Here is a 22,576-nt window from a genome sequence, read left to right as displayed (position 1 = left end):
TCACAACTGGTGCTTGTAATATTGTACTTCATAGATAGATTTACATTCATTGCCTCATATCTTCTAATATATATATACAAAGGCTGGGCATTTTGAAAGTAAAACTACCAGTTTTACTGTCCAATGCATACAAATGAACGACCAAAACTATACTAAAACGACGAATACGTTACCCCTGTCATGACGGTCATTGCACAAAAAACATTTAAGGTCCATTTGGCAATGATGCCATTAAGCGTTAGTAGCTGTCTCCTGTAAATTATTAGCCTACTTTTCTTCTCATCCTCCCCCGCATGACATTTGGGCACTATGTTCTCATCCCTTTCATCACATCAACCGAGTCTCGTGTGGTGATTTCCACTCCACGGCGTGCTCTTAAAGTTTCCACGTCGGCAAGAATTTGACTGTAAAATGAAAATTAGAACCGTTCCATGTACGTAATTATTCCTAAAGAATGCTCCGAGGGCTGTCATTATTTCCCCGTCGTACTCACCTTCCTGACTACAGTTCAAGACCCAGATGCATAACAAATGCGTGAATACAGCCTCGAGCTGCTTCTAAAACAACTACAATAGCGCGGGCCTGGCGGAAGAGACGTCGTTATGCCTAGGATATTGCAGCCTGGAGAAATAAAGCTATCAACGGATACTCTGCACAGAAATGGGGAATGACTCACTGCATTCATTGCACACCACGTTAACCCTGTAGCAATATGCAAGCCCTTCATACATTACAAATTGGACTCTAAGCGGCCCTAAATTTAGACCGTATCAATCCTAAACATACCAGGGAATGAAGACGTACTACACAGGCTGCGGCTAGCTGCATGTGAAATTCATCAGCGTTCGCAGTATATGTACATCCGAAGCGTATAGAACTTGTATCAGGTGAATAATTAGAATTTAAGGTGCAAAGTCAAAGTCAAGTCGTCTTTAAGGAGATCGATGAGATGCCTTCTTGATAATCGATTATCCGTTATTCACACGTTGAAGAAGAGAGTCTTGAAGCTTGGAGTCGATCTTCTTTCTGCATCCCTGGCCATGGTCGTATCGATCATCAAGTCTTTATTCTTTCACGGCATCTTCCGGTTTGGGGACCACGTCTGGTACATGCACGCAGACTACGTCATGCATTTGTTCTATCTCACTCGGTAGATTTGTAGACGGCGCAGTGCTGCTATAAGTCTGCAAAGGGCTTTTCCATACCTCCGTTCCATGCGCCTCACTCACGGCAATTTGGACTGGCCCACTGTCAGCCTCCGGATGTCGATGATGTCCAACGCTTCCCCTCTGCTGGCGCTCGCGGCCGCCGCTCTGGCTGAAGACAGGATACAGAATAAACACCAATCCCAGCAGAGGAACCACCGCGGAAAGTATCAGTAAAATGGTGGCGGGTATCTCTGAGATGGGGCAAGGCGGCGCCTCTACAGGCACGTTCGGCGGGTCCTCCATGGTGGAGAAAGAACCGAAGTGGAAGTGATGGAGACAGGCTTGCGGCTGCGTGCCTTACGCCTTTTATTCGCGCATGTTGGCGATGCGATGCGTATTAAGCCTGGCATATGATGTGTGGGAGCACGGGGACATCGTATTCTGAGAAAATCTTGAACCAGAATGCAAGATGCTACGCCAATCGTATTGGGCTATTCTATTCTTTAATTTCAGAAAGGGGTGAGGAAACTACCAGGCTAGGAACGTCGTTTTTTTTAGCCATAACAATATTTGGCAGATATATGTTCTTTAAAGATAACTTTCACTTACCTCACTTTCTCTGCTTTCCTCTTTGATTTCAATATTAATGATTCATATAGCCCCTCATTGAACTTGGTCATTGAACATTGAAAAATATCATGACCTAAGTGGCAAAGTAGGCGTACGCACCGACACGGCGTACCCTGGCGACGATTCTATGCACGCACGTCCATGCCAGTTCCAGGAAGGTGACCTAGAATATTTTCCACACAAGTGTGATTATGTTATAATAGCTAAGTACCAGTAATGCGCGACGTTATGCCTAACATTAAAAAGAAAGTAATGAGTGCTTGGCTGGTTTTCCGCGAACACGTAATCGTTTTAGGACTAATTCGTTTCGAGCCTGTGTTACACAAGCTATATCGGCCGGAGGTTAATGACCCCGACCGCCAGGAGCGTAAATTAGTTTCTAGTGACTCTTGAGGGTCGACTTCCAGGAAAAAGGCGGGGAAGCATTGAAACCGCAATTGGGTGAAAGAAAAAAGGGGTTCATGCTATGGGATATCTGGTAGTAAATCTATCGCATGTTGTATTCACTTTTCTCACGAAAATAGAAACTTGGAAAAGTTAGACCGCTTCAAACATGTGTTAAGTGTAATTGACATAATAACTTGCACGAAGTAAACGAAGTAAACAGCGGGGGTCCAATAATGGATCCCTGCGGTACCCCAGTTGAAACCAATATGTAAGTGTTGCAGGGTAAAAGGCAGACACATATTTGAATCACATTTTTCCTTTCTATTCATCTTAGATGACGCCAACTCATATATACAAGTGACATGTATACATGTGATTTACAGATGATAGTCATGGATTCAATGCTCATTCTGCGTTGTCATTAGCGCTCTGCTGCTGGACAACAGACCCCTCAGACGGGTGGGATACAATCACCCAGTCTGCATCGATCAATGAAGTGCTGTCTGGGCTAGAAGCTCCCTCCGACAGGCGGTGAGCGCGCGGTGGCGGCGGCAGGACCGCCGGACCTGGCTGAGCCTGAGGCTGTACAGGCAGGTCCGATGCGCTGCTCTCCGATGATCGTCGACTACGAGGTTTGATGTCTGGCATCTCCTTAGCGTAACATTCGCTTTTGATCATTCGAATGGGATTCAGGTGATGATCAGTGTCTCCGAAGACAATAGGTGTATCTGGCATCACGACCACTGGTGCCTCGGTGTTTGTGGACGGAGAGTCTATGGCAGGACTACCTGCTACATCCGCAGTAGTATATGGTGACATGTCGATGAGAATGTCGGTGGTGGCAGGTGTAGAGAAGGAATTGGCCGCTGGCTTGGCTGCAGGGGGAGGGATGCCGATTGGCAGAAGAACTGGCTCTGCCTGCAGTTGCCCAGGCTCTTCTATGAACGGGTTACCGGTGGAAAACGCCGGAGAGAGCCGACCATCAGCGCAGAGTGATGTCGTCGTACTTGCAGAAGGAGAGTACTGGGAGGAAAAGGCGACGTTGGGCTGTTGTTGTGGGAACGTGTCTGATTCAGCGTCACCAAATGCATGGGTAACGTCCAACGATGTTGGAAACCCTGTCGTATCACTGACGTCAACCTTACTGTTCACGCCCTCAGACGCTTCTAACGTCTGTTTCGTGACGTCAAGAGGCACATCCATCGATGCGGCAGCCTCCCTCCGCTCAAAGATCGCCATGTCTTCACTTGGTGTGACGGTTTGCATCTCGTAAGCCTGGCTTCCCATCTTAGAGTACTCCTCGGCGTAAATGTGGGCTTCTTCTAACTTCATGACGTAATCGAGGACACTTGCATCTACGATCGACCTGGATGCGGACAGAGGTACGGCGCACGCGCACTCTTGGCTGGACGTTTTCGGCATGGTTGCGGTTCGTTCCTCGGCGCCCTGACTCGCCGGGTCTGTGCCAGGGCTGATGTTTATGCCGGAGAACTGCACAGATAGCGATGTCGTGTCGGTGTTGCGCAGCGTGTTGCGGCGTTTGGCCCAGGGGATGGCGAACAGCAGCAGGCCGCCTAACATCACGATGGTCCCGGCCACGTAGAAGGCAGGGTGGTACGACTGCGCGGAAGAACGGATCCAACCTGATGAAAACACGAGACACCGTTCACAATGATTGCTATGTATGTCTAGATCTATATCCACCATGGCAGCGCAACAATGCCTTCGTCGTCTCCGTCTCAAGTTACAATCATTCTTAGTATTCATCGGAAATTGAAACATGTTTTTCTTTCTTTAAGAGGGGTGTCCAAAACTATGTTTTTCATTCTAGATCCCAGATGAACTTTGCTGTACTAGTATTTGAGATACGGTTATCTTAACCGTGAGACATTAATCATATATGCGCCCCAAAAGTCAGAACGTCCCAGACAGTAACTATGAAAACCTTCAGTTCTGCTTATAGTGTCTGACAGAATTTATCGTTAGAGGTGAGGTAAAAATTCAATAGCATAATTTATTTTTACCAGCAGTGGGTGGGCCCAAGATTATCGGTACGCGGTACGGGCCCAAGATTATCGGTAACATTTTTCGTACGACGTGAAGCAACAATTCATTAGCATAATTTATTCTTACCAGCGGTGGGCGGGCCCAAGATGATTGACACCGAGCAGGACCCTAACGTGAAGCCCCAGGCTAGCGACATGTTCTCCACGCCCACCAGATCGACCGTCAGGATGGGCAGCAGGGTGACGAAACAGCCGTCAAACAAACCCAGCAGTATGGAACACGTCACCAGCCCGCCGTACGTGCTGGTTATGGGGAAAAGAAGATAGTCAAATTACTTTAGGCAAAGGTAAAACTACATGCAGTTTGACAAGGAGTTGCTTCTCAAGCAAATGGAAATATATTGAGAACTGTCATGACGTTTCAAGTAGCATCCACTGCTATTCGCCAGTTTGTGTATCTCATTACATTGTACCTGGATACCTATAGTAATCTTCTTCGACGTACATCCAGTTTGATGCTAACACTCACATTCGATGTCAATGAAGCGGACAGATGCTGGCCGCCATGTTGGTGTCCTTGATTTGCATTTCAATGATGCCTGGTACTGTAGTATCATATCGCTATGCCGCATACACAAACTGGTACACCAGTGTGGTCGTCAGCACTGGCTGAGGCAGCTTCAGCACTGGAAACCTGCGATAATGTCTCACCTGCAAGCGGGTAACACCAGCGTGACCACGGCCGTGACGATCATGCTGAAGGTCTGAATGTGGAGGCGGTTCAGCTGCACCAGGAGCTGCAGTACCGGGCCGAGCAGCAGGCGGCTCCCCGCCGACGCCGCGCCCAGCAGCAGCACCAGCATCGGCCCGTCAGACACGCCCACGTCTGCGGCGTAACTCGGCTGGATTGTGGGGCAGGGACATGTCTTCATCAGTTTAACTTTGTTAAATTTCGCTATGTTTTTTCCTCTTCTCAAACAATGAGGCGCATCATATCAAGCCTAGTTTATCTATTTCTCAATGATGAATCATTAAGTATCATATACACTGAAAAGAATAAGAGCGACGCCTTTCTCTTTTCAGTTGGTTGTAATCATGTTAGTAGTACATCAGCTAAGGTCTGCAGTACTGACTTTTCTACTAGGAGGCGCTGCTGAGAGGGACTGCATGCCGTTGAACCTCGTGGTCAATAGATGACACTTCTACATATTATACTTTAGCTAGCAAATGTCAGCAGCTCTCTATTGTTTTCTTTTTCAGAGTAAATCGGTGGTACTGACCAGATGGACATAAGGGATGAAGTATCCGTACATGGTGAGTGAGATGGCGGCGGTCCAGACTACGAAGACCTCGTTTCTCCAGAGAGACAGGTCCAGCACGTAGTTCTTGGCGGGAGAAGTCTTGAAGGTCTGCAGCTGGGTGGGCTGCGCTCCTGGCGGGAGGGGGCGGTATGCCAGGGCGGCGATCCCTACAACTACCTATGGACAGGGCATAGAAATCTTGAAATACCATGTTTACTTATATTGTCAGGTCACATACACACCGTGCGATGGCAAGCTGTGGGTATCTTTGGGAAAGCCGTGCACGTACAAGATGCCTTGTTATGGAAAAGGCTGTCTTAGGTCCTTGTGGGCGATTGGTGCTATTGCAGCCTGCTTGAAAATTTTACGCTGTGACATAAAAATCATACAAAGGCCTACGACGGATGAACTTTTTGTGAATTTTGTTCAGTGAAAGCGGTCAGTTAGTACCTGCCAGATAAGGAAATATCTGATGGCGCCCCTCCAGCCCAGACTGTCCACCATAGCCTTCAGCAGCGGTGTCAGCGCCACGTTGCCGAAGCTCCCCCCAGCGGCTGCAATTCCCGTGGCCAGCGTGCGGTGTTTTTCGAAGTACCAGGTGATGACGATGTTGCCCGGGCTGTACGCCAGACTCGACCCGAGGCCAAACAGAATTCCGTACGTGAAGAAGATGACCGGAAAAGCCTCCACGATAGACGTGAGAAGCAGACCGAGGAAGCAGAGAACACTGCCCGCCATCGCCACCTTGCGGGGCCCGTAGGTCTTGCACATAGAGCCTGCGAAGGGGCCGCCAAGAAGCAGTAGACCGTAGGCCAGCGAGCCGGCCCAAGCTGTGACGGGAGAAGGTAACAGACGCACTCTGTAATGGAGTATAATCGACACGTACTTGAACTGTGCATTCCCACAGGAAAACGACGAACGCCGTCATCATTAGGCGATGCATATGGTGGTGGGAAGTTTGATGTCGGCGTATGACGCGGTCAGAAGTTGGATTCTACCGTTTAACACGATATTCACGATGTTATATTTACTTGATCAGCTTATACGTCATTCTCCGTGACTCGATCCCGAATGTTACTGGTTTTTACTCGAAACTCTTAGGCATGTTGGAATGATATTACTGTAACAGTGTTATATACATATAAAGCATATAAAGTGAAGGTACCTGCACTTGCTCGACTTGCCTCAAATTCTTCCAAGAAAGCAGGAAACAAGACTCCGTAAGACTGGTGCGTGCCGACCATGAAGAAGTTGATGAGGAAGGCGGCACCACAGACGACCCAAGCACAGCCCCTGTCCTTCCACGCCCCGGTGTCTCCGTCCGAGGGGTTGAGTTCGTCCCGGCTGTACCCGGACACCGCCACGCCGGGGTCCGCCTGGGCCGGGGGAGGACGGGTCCCGTCCCCGACATGACGACTGTACGGACCCGCTACTAAGCCATGACTGATGTATCATATGCAAGGGCGTGACCTTAACTTAGAACTCTCGTTCTAGAAGTCTCCGTTGCGCAACGGAGTTTTCGAACACTTTCTGTTTTTGTTTTGGTACAGGCGCCAATCCGTTCCTACGCAACGTTTCTTACGTTTTGTTTAAGATTTATGACGTCATACGGAAACGTCGCAAGGATGCAGATGTACACACCGCTGAAGAAAAACGCCTCCTTAGCTGCTGCAACCTAAAAACAACCAGGGCATCATCTTTTCGCTAGTCAAAACACTTGAATCAAGGGACAACATTACAACATCGCGCAGCGGACATCTTTGCACGACTTATGATACGGCCAGACGGTAACAGACGGTCCTTCATAATAAAGTACAATGAAATTCATGTGTGGTTCTAACATCTCTCCACCCCTGTAGTGTATGATTTCTGTAGTAGGGTTAGGGTTATCACTGGAAAGCTTATACGTAAACCTCCTACAAGCTAATTAAAAAGCTGTTTGACCTTCTAATAACGTTAACGGGAGTGGTCCTAAGTCCAGCAACTGTTCTACGTGTTGTCACATGTCTTATGTTACTGAACATCTGACCCTAAACCAACCAAAAATAAGTTTAGCAATATATTCGTGATTAAAGCTGTGGCAGACGTATATTTCATTTCACGGTAACGTTCTGCACTGTAGCTTGATAGGACAGCACACGATAAACCGACAGACGGTATGCCCGACGTACGATCGAGTAATTTCGTGCAGGTATGATATGAATGCGAGACAAATATTGAATTATTTAGTCCAGCGACGCAGCCAGTTTTCCGTCTAACGTATTGAAGGACGCCAGTATTGCTGCATTGGTGGCATTGCAGGGAGACGAAGCCATCTCTTATCCTACATCTAGCCATGGTCTGGTGTTTGAAAGTCATTCTTGTGACAACATGGATGATATTACACCAGCTGACGGCACACGCCCAAGAAAGTGGTAAAGTAGCGATGTATTTGTGGATTTATTCTAATGTACGAAAAGTGCTTGGTGGTTTCATAGCGAATGGACATGTTACACTTAACTATCCCCTGAATACAGTAACATACAAATGTACTGTACGTGGGACACCTACGTCTGACTTTCAAAATCTATAGTTAGTTGCTTGAGTAACAATTTTCTTGTGTATCTCATTACCCGGATGTTAAACCTTCATCGACGAACATAGGTGACTGTGATGCACATATCACCGGGCAATCTTCTGGCTTCGTTCATTCTCCCAACTACCCTGAACAGTACGACAACAACCTGTTTTGTACGTGGATCATAGAGGTCAACGCGGGGGAAGGAGTGAAGATGACACCAGTAACGTTTTCTTTAGAAGAAGACTATGACTGGCTAGACGTCTACATGGGAGACATAGACAACGTCACCATGTTAGGATCGTACACAGGTAAGTTTGTCTAAGTTCAGTTAGCAAGGAGGGTCATGTATGATCGGTGCAAAACATTATGGAGAGAGTTGTAAACTTTCAACACAAAGACAATAGACAATTTTTCGACCAGCCCCCATGGTTGGCTGAGGATCAGTTTGCTCAAACTGTGACGTGTGAATGCAACAGTCAAAAGTCGGAATCGGCTCCACCCCTGTTGGATAAATGTTAGCGGGCCCGTTTTGTAAGGTATTGTTGGGGATCAGACAGTCATCAAAACTGACTTCAAGAACTACATATAGTCTAAGATCTAGATATCATACATAGTTTCTAACCAGTTTCAATTTCTTTTGAACAGGACAAAACATTGCCGAAGAACTCTTTGTCACTTACAAGATGGCCCACCTAGTCCTTACTACGGACAGGTCTAACACCGATGACGGTTTCAAAATCCACTTTGAGGGTAATGATAGAATATAGATGTTCTGGGTGATGATTTCTAGACATTACTAATACGAAATGTCCATTTACATTATGTAACACATTCAGAGTAAATAATGCATACTGTTTTCAATTTGCTGGTAGATCACTTTACAGTCGTTAATACTGATGAATTTACCCATATTTCTATCTATTGAGTTTTCATGTGATGGTATACGTATACGTATTTCTGTCACAGGAATGTGTAAAAGGTAAAGCGCGGTTATTGATATTCATAATTGAATTGATGAATTTGTGAAAGATATACATTGCAATTGCATTTAAAGTTATCTGAAGAAGGTCCTTCTTTCCTTCAGCATTTGACTTGACGGGTTTTCCGTGCCCCGATCCTGGCGTTCCCAATAACGGCTACAGGACTGGAGACGATTTCGCTGTGGGGTCGGTTGTTTCATTCGGCTGTAACGACGGCTACGTTTTGTTTGGGCAGGAAAGACTCACCTGTATGTCTGGTGATATGAGATACTGGAACTTCAGCCCTCCAGATTGTAAAGGTATTGTTATACGTCGCGTTTTTAAGCACGTTAAAAGTGTTATGTGTATAGCTTTATTTATTGACTTTTTAAATATCTAGGTAAGCCTCCTTCAACTCGTGTTGTGTTTCAGGAGGGCCCAATCAACAGAAAACACGTTAAATCCCCCGGTGGTAAAATACACAACATTACATTCTGAACAAGCATGCACTAAGAAAAAAAAATTATCAGGTAGTAACCTGAGGGGCAAAATCAACACAGGGCGTATTCATAAGTAACATAAGTAAAAATAAAATAAAATTTGACTCAATTGACAACCATGCCATTTTAACAACGTATTATATAACATTCGAACATTTCCACACTGTCTAGCTGACTGTGACGTGCATATCAACGGGCAATCTTCTGGCTTCGTTCATTCTCCCAACTACCCTGAACAGTACGACAACAACTTTTACTGTAGGTGGATCATAGAAGTCAACACGGGGGAAGGAGTGAAGATGACACCAGTAACGTTTTCTTTAGAAGAAGACTATGACTGGCTAGACGTCTACATGGGAGACATAGACGACGCCACATTGTTGGGATCATACACTGGTAGGTTTCTATCAGATACTCGTAGACAGTCGTAACATATCGGAGTATGACAATGTTGGAAAGAAGAAATTAACATGTAGTCATATATATTTTCTGACCAGTTTAAGACCAAACGCGCTAATTTTACTCTTCTAACAGGGCAAAACATTCCAGAGGAAGTCATCGTCACTTACGAGATTGCCCAACTAGTGTTTAGTACGGACGAGTCTAACACTGATGACGGTTTCAAAATCCACTTTGAGGGTAATGAACATTTACATTTACATCAGCTGTACATCATGTACAGAACATTCAGAGCAAGTAATGCATACTGTTTTTCAATTTGCTGGTAGATTTCTTTGCATTATATAGATAATGTGATGGATTTTTCCATAGTTCTATCTATCAAATTTTAAGGTGACATCATATTTCTGTCCAAGGAAAATGCAGAAGTTAAACGTAGTTCGTAATATTCATAATTCTATACATAATGTTTTGAAAGATTTATCCTGTAATGAATCTATTTGAAGACTGTCGTCCTATCCTTTCGGTCTTCAGCATTTGATTTGATGGATTCTCAATGCCCGGACCCTGGCGTTCCCGACAACGGCTACAGGACTGGAGACGATTTCGCTGTGGGGTCGGTTGTTTCGTTCGGCTGTAACGACGGCTACGTTTTGTTCGGGCAGGAAAGACTCACCTGTATGTCTGGTAATACGAGAGACTGGGACTTCAGCCCTCCAACATGTGAAGGTACGGCAACCATGTTAAAACGTATTATACATTTGAAGCGATATTGAGATTGCTGTTGTAACGTGTGTATAGTTTTATTTGTTAAATGTGGGTACTCGTACTGGGTAATCTCCATTTCAAATGGATGTAGGCTACGGAAAGCATATGAAGTCAACCGGTAGTAAAATCGTCAGCTATCGTCAGGTAGGTTTTTGTAAATCAAAGTATAAGTCCAGAATAAATTTATGGTGGACTTAACTGGAAACCATGCCATGTTAATAACGTAAATAACATTCAAGTATTTTCACGACGTCCAGACGGCTGCGGGGGGCATATTACCGGGCAATCGTCTGGCTTGGTTCGTTCTCCCAAGAGTCCCATCTATCCTGAACTGTACGACAACAACCTGCACTGTAGGTGGATCATAGAAGTCAACGCGGGGGAAGGAGTGAAGATGACACCAGTAACGTTTTCTTTAGAAGAAGACTATGACTGGCTACATGTCTACATGGGACAACTGGACGACGCAACATTGTTGGAATCATACACCGGTAAGTTTAACTCAAAATTAGTATTGCAGTTCATGTGTGTTGGTGCATAACATCATAGAGAAGGGTTTGAAAATTTCAACAAAAACACAATGGACTCACAATTTTCTCTACCAGTCCCCTGGTCTTCAGACAGTCTTAAGATATTATAGCTTGACAATGTTTGAAGCTTGTATGTCATCAAAGCTGTCTTAAATAAGTCTATGTATTCTGGGATTTCATACATATGTTACAACCAGTTGGATGATTCTAATTCTACAGTCTCAAATTTCTAACAGGACAAAACATTCCAGAGGAAGTCATTGTCCCCTACAAGATGGCCCACCTAGTCCTTACTACGGATGAGTACTACACTGATGCAGGCCGTGGATTCAAAATCTACTTTGAGGGTACTTAATATAAAAAGCACTGATGAATATATAGTCTGACTTAAACGTTATAGAAACTACTTAGAAATGACACGGTGTAGAGCATGTTACTAACTAAATACTGCATATTGTTATTTCCGTCACAGGAGATATTAAAAGTTAAAACGTAGTTATTTATATTTTTATAACAATATTTTTTTTATAAAGAATGATGTACCCTGTATTTAAAATGATCTTAAGAAAATCCTCCTTTCCTTTCGGTCTTTGAACAGCATTTGACTTGACGGGTTTTCCGTGCCCGGCTCCTGGCGTTCCCAATAACGGCTACAGGACTGGAGACGATTTCGCTGTGGGGTCGGTTGTTTCGTTCGGCTGTAACGACGGCTACGTTTTGTTTGGGCAGGAAAGACTCACCTGTATGTCTGGTGATATGAGATCCTGGAACTTCAGCCCTCCATCTTGTGAAGGTAGGACATGCTAACCTTCTTCCCTCCATGAAAAATGGAGGTTATATTTTCAGCTAAGTAACGTTTGGTGTACACGAAGAAAACATGTGTTAGAAACACGTAAAAAGAACGTCGGGTATTCAAATGAAACTTGTAATGATAGCTCATATCCTTTCCGGTCCTGTGTATCAAAAGACTCTGCGTGTGCTGAAGGACGTGACATATACGAAAAGGAGGGAGAGATTGCGTCTCCACAGGACGTACGGACCGGGAAGTACCAGGATAACGTCGACTGCAGGTACAACATACTAGTAACATGTAAATTTGTCCATGCTTGTTTCAAAAAGTGAGAAGAGATCTTGTAGATATAACTTTAGACGTAGCACAGTAATGTAGCACTTGTTCCTCCTACCCTTATACCTCAGTTATCTAACACAGTGCATTGTATGGCGTGAATATGCAATAGAGTCCATTGTCATCCGTATCGTTATAAAGCAAATATATCAATTCTTGACGGCAACGTCCAATGGAGATCTTCATCCTTTTATATCATTGTCGTATTGACACTTTCCAAAATCACAACTAAAAGAACTACTTTTGTTCTTTTTAGCTGGATATTAGTGGCGGATCCAGGAAAGGTTGTCGTCACAAATTTCTCGCAATTCGACATAGAATTTGAGTCAAGATGCAGATATGACTATCTTCGAATACAGGACATGCCATATATGAGTAAGTTGGTCAATTTATATTACTGATCAAGTTACAACTAGAGTTGTCTTTTTTTCTATTTGGATAAAGCCATAACTTCCTATTGAATACCATATCCGTGAGCACGTCCTTAAAGACGCATATTGCTAACGTTGAAGAGGTTCATCAGTCACGTAGAATTAACAGTTAATAGAAATTCTTCAATCAGTGACTGTATTTAAAGGTAAAAACACGTACCTCCAAATTTTCGGTGTCGACTGTACACCTTTCTCAAGGAGTGACCTAGTCTCGCGAGAACACGAGACTAGGTTGAGACTTGTGTGGATCTTCTGACCTCCCCCGCCTCCTTGCGGAGTAGGGGTAGGTAGGACTTGGGCAGCTCCCAAGCATATTGCTAATAAATAAAAGTTTTGATGACATTTCACTATCTTTGTACTTTTATGACTTTCAAGGCTTTAACCAAACTTTCTGCGGCTCGTCTCTACCTCCCGTGTACGTGTCGATGGCATCTGAGCTGAGAATTCATTTTCATAGTGATGAACACACCTCGGGAACCGGTTTCATACTTCATTACTATCTGCAGGACAAGTCTGAAGACGGTATGTCACGTTGAAGCTTTATCATTATTGCGAATTTAGCACATTATATGTATGAAGAAAAAACTTTTAAAAGTCTTTAAACTTTGAATGATACTTAATCTCTAAAGGAAATCATGAGATCATTGTGTCTTAGCTGTACGTGGACCGTTTTGCGTGGATGGAAAGTAACGAGAATCGTTTGTTTTTATAAGATCTCCAAGGGTTCCAACGGATACACCATCTGTCAGGAGACACCGGCACGTTCTCGTCCATGAACTACCCGCACTACCCCTACAGGAACCACGTGTATCAGCAGTGGAACATTATCGTAGATACACGCAAGGCTGTCAAACTGATTTTTCTGGACTTCGATGTTGACTTTGACCCGGAATGCAGTAAAGACTATGTACTGGCTGAAGACCCTTTTGATCAAATACATTACACTTGGTGCGGCACTTGCGTTCCCCCGCCGCAAACCTCGGCTGCTCACATCCTTTACGTCATGTTGGTCACAGACTTTGTGATCCGCAGAACTGGGTTTTCAGCACGATATGAAGCGGTGGACAAGGGGCGAGGTATGGTGTTTCTTTACACAAAATCATTTTGCAGCTATATTGCAAAAGTATGGAATATACGTTGCCTAAGATGTCTGAAAATGTATAATTAGTTGAGTAAATAAATACAACCTTACCAACGTTCTTAGGATTTTATTTTCATCCAGTCTTGTTGAGCATTAGCACAATACGGAATGGATTTGATTTGTCCTTTTCCGGCACATTACAGGGCCTCCTACTCCAGATATTCTTGCCTCTACATCTGATTGGTTCTTGGTGAGTGACAAGATCAAACAAATCAGCGTCAGTTCCTCCACCAATCAGGTGTGGGCTTTGGATGACGTAGGCAGACCGCTGCGCCGCACGGGGATTACCAAGATGGCTCCTCAAGGTACGTATCTGGCCTCAAGATGGACTCCCTCTATCTATCACAGACACAAGGATGCTTAGCAGCACTTTGCCTCTCTCCCACAGACACTTTCATGACCTTTTACTAGCTCCTTGTTCCATCACTGGGAGATTTTCAGTGGTGGATATGGTGCTTTTCTAGCTCACATCATTACACTGCTAGTAAAACACTGTGAGAGGCCCAAGCCAAACAGTTAATGCTATTCCATGTTATAGTTAGCCTGGGTACCATCTTGGTGGCCCCTGGTTAGTTTACGTCCGTTCCCACAGTCGCAACCGACCAACCAGCGACTGTGGGATCGGACGTAAACCCAGGCTATGTTATGGTACTGTCTACCACGGTGTCAGATGTATCGTTATTTTTGTCTCCTGTAGGTACGGGGTGGGAGGTAGTTGGTACTGAAAGGTTTCTGCAGATCTCAGTAGGACATGTAGGGGTGTGGGCAGTCTATAACCACAATACTGTCGTGTACCGGGTAGGAACGTACGGGTGAGTAACGGTCTTTTCATATTCATAGTTCGCCTGCTAACCATACCACATGTGTCTGGAGCTCAACGACATTCCTACGTTGTTAGGGGTGTTCACTGCAGGAAATGATATTGTTAAGTACACCTTAAAGCATGTGTAAAGGTACACGCCAGAGTATTTCCGAAAAGAATGGATTTGTAAGTATGCTACTCGCACGCCAATTTTCCTAGCTCACGCCAGGGAATTTTTAATGCGTTGGTTTAAAATATTTCGCTACGGGACGGTGGCTGTAAAGGTAGGCTGTCAAGAAATGGCCTACTATAGAGATCGATATCGGCAAACCACCCCTAAGCCGGCCCGTAAGAATGGTTATCAGGCGCTAATATTATTTATTATATCTGTACATCTTTTTTAAGAAGTGGCTTTTTTTAGAATACGAGAGTAATGAAAATTGTTCTTAGTTTCTGTGAAATAACGAATTTTAATTTTCTGTTTATAGGAACAGCAAAACAGCTGGAACCCACTGGCAGGCAGTACATATCGGCCTTGTCACCAATTTTCTTTTCAACTTCGAGAAAACACCACGGGGTTATAATTGGATACATGAGATAGACCAGATACATTCCGGAAAGAATGTACTTTGGGTCATTGGAACCCAAGATTCGTATATATACGGAGACACCATAGTCAGGAAAGGTACGTATAAACTATGATTGTAGCATGGTCTAAGGGAACAGTAACAACCGCAACAAAACTCAGTTATTCCTTGTATTTTGCATTATGTCATACCTTTTACTGCGTTCGTCATCTTTGTTTCTTTATACCTTGTGTTATGTAATTCTTACCTCCATGAAATGTGTCATGGAGGTTATATTTTCAGTTGCGTTTATCTGTCCGTCTGTCCGTCTGTCTGTTGGTCAACAAGATAACTCAAGAACGCCTGGATGGATTGGTTTCATACTTGGTGTGTTGGTAGGGTGTGACGAAAACTGGAAATGATGAGATTTTGGTCCCCCTAGTGGCTTCCCTTGGTACTGCAGCGCAACTTCCGGTTTTGATATCTCGCGATCTGGACATGCTAGGGTCATGAAATTTTGATGGAAGGTAGCTCTCGTGCTTGAGAAGAAGTCATATGAGTTTGGGCCCCCTAGCGGCTCGTTCTGGAACTGCAGGGCACTTTCTGGCGAAATGTTTAAAAGCCAATAAGTCCAGACAGGAACAACATATTTTCATTATTTTTGGTGTGTAGGTAGCTGAAAAAGAGATGTACATGATTAAATGCAAATTATGCAAATGAGGACTTTATTTGCATAATTAATGAGGAAATTCTATAATTACAGTGTTTTACATTATCTCGTGATCTGGACATGCTAGGGTCATGAAATTTTGATGGAAGGTAGCTCTCGTGCTTGGAAAGAAGTCATATGAGTTTGGGCCCCCTAGCGGCTTGTTCTGGAACTGCAGGGCACTTTCTGTCGAAATGTTTAAAAGCCAATAAGTCCAGACAGGAGTAACATATTTTCATTATTTTTGGTGTGTAGGTAGCTGAGAGAGAGATGTACATAATTAAATGTAAATTATGCAAATGAGGACTTTATTTGCATAATTAATGAGGAAATTCTATAATTACAGTGTTTTACATTATACTATGTAACCTATGGCAGGCGGAACTTCAACAGATACTAATTATGCAAATGATGACCTAATTTGCATAATTAATGTGAAAATTCTATGATTTCGTAATGGTGAATGATGAGAATGTCATACTTGGGACATCTGTAAGTTAATCAAAAGTTAACATACATCACGATGCATATATCATGTTAATGCAGAGGTCATTTGAACAATTAAAGAAGAAATTTACATTTACATATCAAGATCATATTTCATGGAGGTATGAGATCTCGGAATTCTAGTTATCCGTATTTCCTTTATATTGGATTAGGTTTCGTTAATTTATCCCCTCATTATATGTAATCGGTAGCATTGAAATAAGCCTTAACCCTATTCAGACCGGGGGGGGGGTGAGGCCCGCGCCCATGCCACTTTCATCTCAGATAGCGCCTGAACGGCTTGCGCTAGAACCGTCAAATTACCTATGCCCAGGCCGCAGCATGACATCGTACCTAGTGTTTGTTTGCCAGCTCGCAAGCCTGGAAGCCAGGCTATAATCGTTTTACTTTTTTCGCCCTCCCAGGCATTAGCTCGGAGACGCCTGGAGGGAAAAGATGGGAAACGACAAGAGCAGTAAATATGAAGGAAATCAGCGTCAGCTCCAGGACTGGGCAGCTGTGGGCGGTGGAAAGAGGCTTCAGAGTACTGCGTGCACCTTTCTACTGTGAGGTGACAGGTAACATAACAAACATTTATGCATTTAGTAACTTAACAGAAGAGCAATTTTCCTAAGCCAAGAATTATAGTTATATTTTGGGGTCTGTCTGTCTGTTTGTTTGTCTCTCTGTGTAGCATAACATACGTGTATGTCGTCTTGATATTTAGTTTGTCGGTAAATGAAATGATTCTGGGCTTTCCATGGACCTGTGTCTCGAGATTCGTCATGATCGTCATAATGCACCTGCATAATGGTAGATAGTACGTATTCTGGATGTTTTGTCCCTCAGTACGTTGCTCACCTACACGGTGTTGATACAGCTACATTCTTTGCTACACATTTCTTTTTCCTATAGTGAAATACGACTGGGAATCAATCGATGGCTGCAAACGGTCTATATCCGTGGGACGTGCAGGGGTTTGGGCGGTGGACAGCTCGGGCGAGGTGTATCACAGAGCGGGGACGTTTCTGAATGAGACGTCCCGCGGTGAAGGCTGGGTGCGTGTGCCGGGTGTAGCTCTGCAGCAGGTAGATGTGGGAGATGGAATCGTCTGGGGTGTGGACTTCGACAACCGGGTGTTTGCAAAATTACTACCGGCGCCTACCGACAGGGCAACGTGCCAAGTGGGCCTGAAAGGGCACTCAGCGTGCTATGCAACACTTCAGGGTAACCCTACTCTGTTACCCAGATATTTAAACACTTAGATTGGTGGTTCCCTTAAAATCTAAGCATGTTTTCATAATCTACAAGGTGTAATATCTTTGTGTGTCGCTACATCGATAGTAGCGTCATTACCAAAGAGACAGAAGAAATTAATCATATCATAAACACTGTATAACATGTATCACAGTCATCGCCTGATATTATTTTTCCTCTGCTACTTTGAATAATGGCTTGATATACTTTTGTATCAACGATATCTTCATATGTAACTCTAAGTTTTTGTTTTGCCAGAAAAACGTCTGTGTGCAGAGGACGAGATTGTTTGCCCTCACAGTGAAAAATGTATCCCAGAATGCAGTGTGTGTGATGGCGTTGTGGACTGTGGGGTTGATGACGACACTGACGAGAGAAACTGCTGTACGCTCACGTTCAACACACTTCTGCTTCTTTCTTTGCTGTGGATTATTATTTTCTAATTAAATTTAACGAGAATGACACCAGATTTGATAATTAGTATCACCAACAATTGTCAGTAATTCAATGCAGGCAGTCATTGTAGCTATTGCTGTTTAATGAGTATGTTTACCGAAGGAAAACATGTTGTTTTAGCTCTGTTTCCACTTCTTCTACGGTCCTTCTTCTTCAAATCAATAAGGTCAATGACCTGAACTAGACATCTGTCACCATGGTATCTAGAGTTGGGCTACATCATGTTGCAAGTTTATGGCAAGAGGGATTTAGACTTCTGCCTGACCATATATGAATGTGTTTGAGTAAGAATTAACAGAGCAGACCATATGCGAGGGTAAACATTAATTATATTTGCTTTGCAAATGTTACCTGTCTAGTTAAGATTAATGTTAATATAAATATGTCACCATTTTGGTTCCCAGGGTTTGCTGCCTGCCCAGAGAAACGCAGACGGATGTGTAACGGAGATGTCGGCTGCTACAGCCCCATCCGTGTGTGCGACGGCGAACGGAACTGTGGGGCAGACACGGAAGACGAGAGAGACTGTCTAGGTACAGAGAAACCTACATACATCAATCAATCAATCAATCAATCAATCAATCGATCGATCAATCAGTCAGTCAGTCAGTCAGTCAGTCAGTCAGTCAGTCAGTCAGTCAGTCAGTCAGTCAATCAATCAATCAATCAATCAATCAAAATCGTTATTGAAAAAAAAGGCGTGGCAGCCAAAGGCTGAATTCTACATTTTGTACGTAAAGTATATTGCACTTAGGTTATTTTCAAAAATATTTACAGTATAGTATTGAAATAATGCATTGACGTACATTAGCATGTGCAAGATAAATGCACCGATGTCCTAATATATCATGGTCTGTGGTCAGTCGAGGATGGATACACTAACATGTCAGAATGCCACAAATGAGTTGTTTGCGTGTACTTTCCAGACAGCTGCATTTTTCATGCCAAGCGAGATGAATTTCTCACGCGAGAACTTGTCCAGTGCCGTGATTTGAAAGGCTGCGTGAAGATCACAAACGTTTGTGATGGCAAGAAGGACTGTTCCGACGGCTCGGATGAGATCAGATGTGGTGAGAACTTTACATTACTTAGTAAATCTTTTTTCTGTTTGTAGAAACTAGTGGGATTGTATAGGTATCAAATATGGACACAAGGATCGATTTAACTTTTAGTATGGCACATTGTGCCAAGGAGGTTAAAAGTCAAAGCTCGTTGATTGTGCACAGCTGTTTTTAGAAAAATGTACGTCTGACATGTAGAATATCATTGAAGGTTATGACGGAGAATACACAATTTACTCGTCTTCAAATGTTTCCCCATTGAATGGCTTTTTTATCTTGGAAAGACGAATTCTGCTCCCTCCATGGTTTATTCGGCGACAAAGCCTTCTGGAAGTGCCGTGATTCCCCTGGTTGTGTTAAGGGAGAATTTCTGTGTGACGGCATTCCTGACTGTGAGGACGGATCGGACGAAGACAACTGTGGTAAGATTAATATTTTCACATTGTCATACTTTGCTGCATTGTTAGTAAAACGTTGAACACAAGGATTACACAGAGACAAATTTTTAACGACCACTGTCGCCTTCAACACGATAATTAATGACCAATCACTTTAAAACGTAATTACGCGAGACTTTACTAATACGTGACGTAAGCAATTGATCAAAAGTGACAGGGAGTTTATATCGTCATTGACGGTGATGTGTTTGTCATTGACGATATAAACTCCCTCCTGTCAGGAATAAGTGGTGTGGGTTTTGTTTATCCTGTTTTTTGTCTCCCTACAAACGCAAGACGAAGTGTGTGAGTCTATCGGATACTGGCCCTGTAGGTCATCACTTCCACCATTTCCCAAGTGCATCAGTCGGCAGGAGAGATGCGATCGCCATGCGAACTGCAGGGACTTCTCAGATGAAATGGATTGTGGTAACACTGACTCTGATTTCTACTGCAGACCTTGTAAAATGTTGTATTGTGATGTAGAATCACGGAGACAGTAGATGATGGTAAACTATGTATTCTAGGATTGTATGTGTTAGTGGTACAGACGTCATGTCGGATTCATGTCAGACTTAATGTCGTGTACAGACATGGCTTCAAGCTAAGGTTTCAGTTATTTTGGAATTCGTAGCGCCAAGAAGCATTTCTATTTTGATTCACTTGTGTTTAAATGTTTAACAGGTTACTGTGGACATGATGGAATGACTGAATTCGAATCGGCCCCTACTACTGGCATATATGACAATATCCAGCATATCGACTGCATTCCCATGGACCTTATTTGTGACGGAAAGTGGGACTCTGGTGACTATCGTGAGGAAACCGACTGTACTCAAGGTGCATCCCGATCTATCTATCTATCTACCTACCTACCTATCTATTTATGTTTACCGAAGAAATTGTTTTTGCTCAGTTTCTTCTTCTTCTTCCGTTTCAAACAAATAAGGTGCATGGCCAGGACCAGGCGTCTGTCACCATGGTAACTGGTGTTGGGTTACATAATTTTGCAGGTGCCATCGTCACCATATTTATGAATGTGTTTGAGTAAGAATAAACAAAGCAGTAGTTTGTTTAGCTGGACCATGTGAAGGTAAACATGATGCATTTGCTTTGCAAATGTTATCTTTCTTGTTATTCGTCTGTATTACGTCTGTATCACGTGCAAGAACGGAAATAGAAATTAGAAAACGACGTGTACTTGACCTTGATCTTACAGGACTGGCCCGACCGTGCGAAGGACGCTGGGAGTGGAAATGTCCTGGAGAAAACACCTGTTTGCCAGACATGTTCGTTTGTAATACTGTACTGGAGTGCTCAAATGGAGAGGACGAAAAACACTGTGGTAAGTATGCTGTTTTCTAGCATGTAGCTAGTACATTTTCTGAAGTTCTGGCAACCGCGCATTGTTGATGTTTTTATTACCTCCATCAAAATCGAGGTATTGTTTCGGATATGCCTGTGTGTGTGTGTGTGTGTTTGTGTGTGTGTGTGTGTGTGTTTGTGTGTGTGTGTGTGTGTGTTTGTTTGTGTGTGTGTGTGTGTGTGTGTGCTCGTACGTGTTTCCACATATTTGTGATTAGCATAACGCAGGAAGGCATGGGTGGATTGAGATTTTATTTATTTCCGGTAAAACTCATAATTTAATACAAGATGTAAAATGTTTATACTTGAAAACAGATGCATACTGCGACTCCATTGACGGATGGAGGTGTCAGTGCGATCAACTGACACAATGTTACCTCCCATCGGAAATTTGCGATGGCGAAATGACGTGTTTCCTCTACACGACAAGACCTCTGCAGACGCATGAGGAACAGGCTTGTTATGATGACGAAGCAAACTGCGGTAAAGTTACCCTTTGTATTGAAACAGAGAATAGAAATAACAGCCTCCAGTCCAGTTTGATTCCGAGTTCCCAGTTTAATTCCGGACTAATTCCCATATCAGCAACTTTACATCTAGATGGGCTAATATCGTAACTATAGGTAAAATGATATAAGAAATAAGTAGCAGCCATAAAGGACCTTTTAAGGATTAATTACATTTATCTATAGTTTACTATATTTGCCCATTTAGATATGTCAAGGTTGCTTAAATATGGGGATTGGTCCGGAATAAACTGGTATTCTATTAACACGTTCAACTAAGTTTAAGCTTTGTGCTTTCATCATTGTTAAAGTTCATGAATAAAAAAATATAAATCAACAATAGGGCTTGTCAGCTTGTACGTAATAGCTTGTTCACTACATACCGTGTCAAGCCATGATATTTTTGTCTTTCGTCGATTGCTATGTGATCTATGAACTATCAATACCATTCCTTCACTTTACAGAGGAGTATTGCGACTCCACAGGCCGCTTCCACTGTCCATTTACCAACAAATGCATCGACCATGATCGTGTTTGCGACGGTATTCCTGACTGTATTCGTCATCAGGTCGAAGGAGCCTACAGTGTCCCACACGATGAAGCGAGTTGTGGTAAAGACTATTTGCTTGTATCTATTGCTTTTGTCTACTCAAATCTGTTGCGTTTTACATAATCTTATCTTTGCACCGTATTGTGAATGTAGAAACGTGTACCGTGGTTTACCTGTACTGAGTCGAAGATGCTTTAAGTTATCATTTCCTTAATACCTGACAATGATTTTTTTTCTCTTTTCAATGACAGCTGACTGTACTGGGGTGTGGGCAGCCCTAAGAGCATCAGTTACACAATATTTAGCAAAATTAGTATCCCTGTCCAGGTTTGATCCATATCCATATGCCAAAGAAGACGGTGTCTTACACGACTATCTCTGCAGCACAGGAGAGTGCTCTTCGAGTTTCTTTTTCTGTGATGATTCAACACTATTCGGATGCAGTAACTGGGAGGACGAGCAAGGATGTGGTGATTTTTCTTTATATATATATAT

The 22,576-nt window shown here is 43.4% G+C and overlaps 3 protein-coding genes across 3 annotated transcripts in view; 2 read left to right on the top strand and 1 right to left on the bottom strand.

Moving 5' to 3' along the window:
• Positions 1-942: 942 nt before the first annotated feature.
• Positions 943-6,923, bottom strand: LOC109481079 (the record flags this gene model as incomplete). The annotated part of the gene is made up of 7 exons (XM_019783550.1): positions 943-1,468; positions 2,681-3,808; positions 4,299-4,474; positions 4,883-5,073; positions 5,452-5,649; positions 5,923-6,302; positions 6,638-6,923. Coding segments are annotated over 7 exons (2,763 nt in total), but the record flags the coding sequence as incomplete, so codon positions are not given.
• A 1,188-nt stretch (positions 6,924-8,111) lies between these two features.
• LOC109481078 (CUB and sushi domain-containing protein 1-like) lies at positions 8,112-9,452 on the top strand (the record flags this gene model as incomplete). The annotated part of the gene is made up of 4 exons (XM_019783549.1): positions 8,112-8,340; positions 8,678-8,782; positions 9,117-9,311; positions 9,424-9,452. Coding segments are annotated over 4 exons (558 nt in total), but the record flags the coding sequence as incomplete, so codon positions are not given.
• Positions 9,453-9,775: 323 nt separating this feature from the next.
• Positions 9,776-22,576, top strand: part of LOC109481108 — an 18,510-nt gene continuing 5,709 nt past the window's right edge. The window contains exons 1-12 of the mRNA XM_019783587.1: positions 9,776-9,887; positions 10,026-10,130; positions 10,425-10,572; positions 12,571-12,689; positions 13,459-13,816; positions 15,183-15,373; positions 17,365-17,676; positions 18,567-18,695; positions 19,089-19,232; positions 19,958-20,089; positions 20,880-21,005; positions 22,438-22,572. Of these exons, the coding sequence (XP_019639146.1) occupies positions 9,791-9,887; positions 10,026-10,130; positions 10,425-10,572; positions 12,571-12,689; positions 13,459-13,816; positions 15,183-15,373; positions 17,365-17,676; positions 18,567-18,695; positions 19,089-19,232; positions 19,958-20,089; positions 20,880-21,005; positions 22,438-22,572 (1,996 nt within the window). The 5' untranslated portion in view covers positions 9,776-9,790. The remainder of the gene's footprint in view (positions 9,888-10,025; positions 10,131-10,424; positions 10,573-12,570; positions 12,690-13,458; positions 13,817-15,182; positions 15,374-17,364; positions 17,677-18,566; positions 18,696-19,088; positions 19,233-19,957; positions 20,090-20,879; positions 21,006-22,437; positions 22,573-22,576) is intronic.

Source organism: Branchiostoma belcheri, unplaced genomic scaffold, assembly GCF_001625305.1.
Source record: "Branchiostoma belcheri isolate BF01 breed outbred unplaced genomic scaffold, Haploidv18h27 scaffold54, whole genome shotgun sequence".
In the NCBI taxonomy this organism is placed as follows: Eukaryota; Metazoa; Chordata; class Leptocardii; order Amphioxiformes; family Branchiostomatidae; genus Branchiostoma; species Branchiostoma belcheri.
The sequence above is the reverse complement of the archived record's forward strand: the minus strand, read 5'-3'. Positions and strand labels throughout refer to the sequence as shown.